This window comes from Phaseolus vulgaris, unplaced genomic scaffold (genome assembly GCF_000499845.2).
Source record: "Phaseolus vulgaris cultivar G19833 unplaced genomic scaffold, P. vulgaris v2.0 scaffold_29, whole genome shotgun sequence".
NCBI lineage: Eukaryota > Viridiplantae > Streptophyta > Magnoliopsida > Fabales > Fabaceae > Phaseolus > Phaseolus vulgaris.
In genome coordinates, this window is record NW_027174097.1 from 165,565 (window position 1) to 169,263 (window position 3,699).

The 3,699-nt window shown below is 39.0% G+C and overlaps 1 protein-coding gene across 2 annotated transcripts; it reads right to left on the minus strand.

Moving 5' to 3' along the window:
* Positions 1 to 1,265: 1,265 nt before the first annotated feature.
* LOC137817297 (protein LIGHT-DEPENDENT SHORT HYPOCOTYLS 4-like) lies at positions 1,266 to 3,004 on the minus strand. 2 transcript variants are annotated; one of them, XM_068620548.1, is made up of 2 exons: positions 1,735 to 3,004; positions 1,266 to 1,643 (listed from the first exon to the last, which is right to left on the minus strand). In XM_068620548.1, the coding sequence occupies exon 1, from the start codon at positions 2,325 to 2,327 to the stop codon at positions 1,776 to 1,778; it is 552 nt and encodes a 183-aa protein (XP_068476649.1). In that variant the 5' UTR covers positions 2,328 to 3,004; the 3' UTR covers positions 1,266 to 1,643; positions 1,735 to 1,775. The 2 variants fall into 2 exon arrangements, with proteins under 2 accessions (XP_068476649.1, XP_068476648.1); XM_068620547.1 differs by having other exon boundaries at positions 1,266 to 1,597; positions 1,735 to 2,997.
* Between the last annotated feature and the right edge of the window lie 695 nt (positions 3,005 to 3,699).

The following is a 3,699-nucleotide window of genomic DNA, read 5'->3' on the forward strand; positions in this document are numbered from 1 at the left end:
AAGTTATCTACAAACAACTACTGTAAATAAAAATGTCAAACGACCTAAATAAAAATAAATAATTTGTTTAGATAAAAAGATTTAAAATAAATGTGACAAGTGGAGAGTAAATTCCAACTTTCAAGTGCTAACGAGAGCCCTAGAGATGCCATTATTTGCAGATAAAAATGAAACAATCGAGTGAGTTATGAATATATAAAAAAAACATGGCTTAAGTTGGTAGCTAGGTATATTAAATAGCTAAATCACAACATGTTTGTGCTCTATAATTGCGAACTCCCGTCAACAAAGCCTTTTGGATGATATAACAAGTTGAAATGAAGGGCTAAGTAAATAAACCTGAATGAGTAGTTAAAAATTTGAAAGTTCATCAATTACTTTATTGTCTTGCGCAGAATGAAGGATAAAAAGTTACAATCATCGTCGTCAAAGGTCTACCTTTCTCTCTGTTAAAGCCTAATTAATGTATATCTTTCCCCATTCAATCAACAAGCTAACAAACAATATATTAGGTTTTGATCTTTAGCCATAATTTGAATAAAGGACCCTTTCACCCAAAATGACCTAGCCAACCATTCAACAAGGAGACAGTCCATCATCAACACACCAAAAAGAACAACTTTTTATATATAAAAAATAATAGGTCGTTCTCCAAGCTAAGGGGATTAGGCAAATAAAAAGTTAATCTATCCAATTACTTTTGACACAATCATCTTTAGCTGCCATCTGTAATAGAGAAACACAATCTGCATTGGTCTATATCATACATTTTACTAGATCATCTTTAGTTAAGTATTGAACTGCATTAGACCATTTACATGTTAGGCTCGTGAGTCCTCTCAAGCTACTACTCATCAATGCTTTATTTTCGTAATTTTAGCTAGTTAATAATTCCTCTAGGTTAGACCCTCACCATTTCAATTGGAGCTCAAGTTAGATCCTTAAGAAATAGTTATACGTTTCTTTGAACTTCTCTCCCTCCGAATGTGCATGGATGCTGAGAGAGAAAGGCCCGCAAGAAGGATGGTTGTGTGTTTCATAAGAAATAAAAAAAAAAACTGCAGCTAATAGGTAAATCTCCGAATACAGAAATCAATATAGGAAAAAGCCACGCGTGTGTTGTACTTACGCTTATGTTCATGCTCACTCAATCCCCGCAACGTCTCAGCTTTACAACGAAAGCATGTACACATGTTATGTAGATTCCCTGCAGCAGCATACATGTAACTAATGGAAGACAAATGTGTGTGTATATATATAACAGCTTATTCAATACCCACACCCAATTAATTAATCCCCTGTAAAGGCAATAAATATTTTCAAAACGGCTCTCACTTACAGAGTAGAGAGATTAAAGTGCATGCTTCATAAATATACACTAGATGAACATGATGACTGAGATATATATATATATATATATATATATTAACTTGAGTACAAATATGATAACATATCTTCTAGTAGTAGTTGACGCAGAGAGGTGGTGTCTCTTAACTTCCACTATCTACTTCCCCCGACTCAAGAAGCGAGAACAATTTCAAGGGCATCATCTCAAGAATCTAGAGGACGAAGCACGTCTTCGAAGAGACAAAAGCACCTTAAAATTGCAAAAAAGCAGCACAAAACATCCGCCACTCGGTTTACTAAACCAATAATAAAGATCAACATACAAAGGACAAAAGGCAAAGCAAAATAAACACACCATAGAATATAGAAACGATTGATGTTTGATACCTGTGGTGAAACATTGGTAGGAAGCCTCTCTTTAAAGGTGGTTAAGTAGGAGCGGGAGTGAGCTTGGACTTGGGCCTCTTCCTTTTCTTCTCGTAGCTAACACCTCTCGCCTTCGCCTGAAAATCACGAACATCGCGCAGGTAAATCCTGACGGCGCGTGCACCGAAGGGGTTGGTCTCCGGGCGGCCGCCGTTTTCCTCGTAGGCGGCGCGGAGGCGGCCTATGAGGGCATCAAGGCTGCCCCACGCTTGGCGGAGCGGGCAGGGACATGGCGCGGGAGGGTTGGGAAGACCGAAGAACGGGCAAGGGTGGTTGTGAACCTTGGTCTTCCCGAACTGGTCGAGGTAGTGGAGGAATTCGAGCACGTGCGCGCCGCTGCACAGGGCCAACGAGAGTGGTGGACGGTGGTTCCTTAGGTACTGGCAGAAAGTGTTCCAGTCTCGGCGTTTTTGGTTCTCGTAACGGCTGGGAGTAGTGCTCCCACTGTTGCTTCCGGATGAAGGAGAGGAGACTGCCGAGGTTCCAGTGGTTGGATTGGAGGTGGGGGTCTCCATCTTGTACCTGGGGCTTGCTGATTCCGAAACCAAATCCATGGATCTGATCTGATATATATCCCTCAAGCCCTTTTTCTTTAAACCCTTGGATCTGCTTTAGATCTTGGTAGTATGATGGTAGTTTGGTAGTGAGGTAGCAAGGACTAGGGTTTTTGTCTTATAATAATAATAATAATAATATTGATATGGACGATATGCAGTAGTGATATTAACTGGAGAAGTGAAAAGGGTTTACATATAATATGTATATATTTATATCATGCAGAGAAAGAAAGAATGGGTGTTGGTGGAAAGTAGAGAGGTGGAGGTGGAGGCGGAGGACAGGAAGCGGGGCAGTGACAGATGAGAGGTGGAGGTGGAGGAGTAGGTGGGTTCCATTGTGGGGAGGGTGAGAGAGGGTTTGGAGTAAGGAAGGGAGTGAGTGTGAGATTAGAAAAAGTGGAGTGAGTGTAGTTTGGTTGGGGTAAGGAGGGAGCAGTAATTGGTGGAAGTGGAATGATTCCTGGGTAAAGCTTAGAGATGGATGAGGTAATCAGGTATTTGTATCCAGAAAAGCTCGAGGAACTCAGAGTTATGTGGTAGCCTAGTAAGTGAGAGAAAGTGGGCGTGGGTTGGAGAATGGTGAAGAACCGAGGGTTAAATGAAGGAGAGGAGGCTGTTGTGCCGAAACAGGACAAAGTTTGGCAGTAGGCAGTGATGATGGTGACCAAAGATGACCAGACATTTCAAATTATGCACATTCCTCACTCTACTTTTCAGCGCGTCACTTACACCTTTTACCCTTTTCCCATCATAATAATACATACATACATACTACTACAACTTTCTTTTCTTCCTTTCTCAAACCATCACTCCTCTTTTTCCTTTTATATATGCACACCAATGCTAAAATTTCATTTCTACACAACCACCAATGACCTCATGGGAACGTCTAAAATGTCAAATGATATTTACTGAGAACAAAATAACTACAAGTCTTATTATAAATGATATGGTGATATAAAAGATAATGAAGTTCTATGTATCATTTATTGTTAAGTAAACAATCTGAATATGATACAACTTTGTAGTACAAGTGTGTCGTGGTTCAAGTATGGAATTCAAATGAAGGAATTAAGTGAATCTCTGTGTGTGTGCCGCAGAAGAATGAAGGAGGAGTTGAAAGGGGAGAAGAAGGAACAGCAAAAGAGGTTTATGGAAAAGATTGAAGACTCTGCCAAATAAACCACAACAGTTCTACTAAATAAAACAGCAAGTACAATTATGAAATTTTTTAAACCACATTGATTTAAAAGAACGTTTCTTATTTATTTTATTTCCTAATTTTTAATTAAAACAATATTTTGTTTTTTTATTGTTTATAAAATAATAACAATAATTTTAATTCTATCGTTACTATATGTGCACAATG

Excerpts from the sequence above, each read along its gene's own strand:
- LOC137817297 (XM_068620548.1), bottom strand. The coding sequence starts at position 2,327 with ATGGATTTGGTTTCGGAATCAGCAAGCCCCAGGTACAAGATGGAGACC.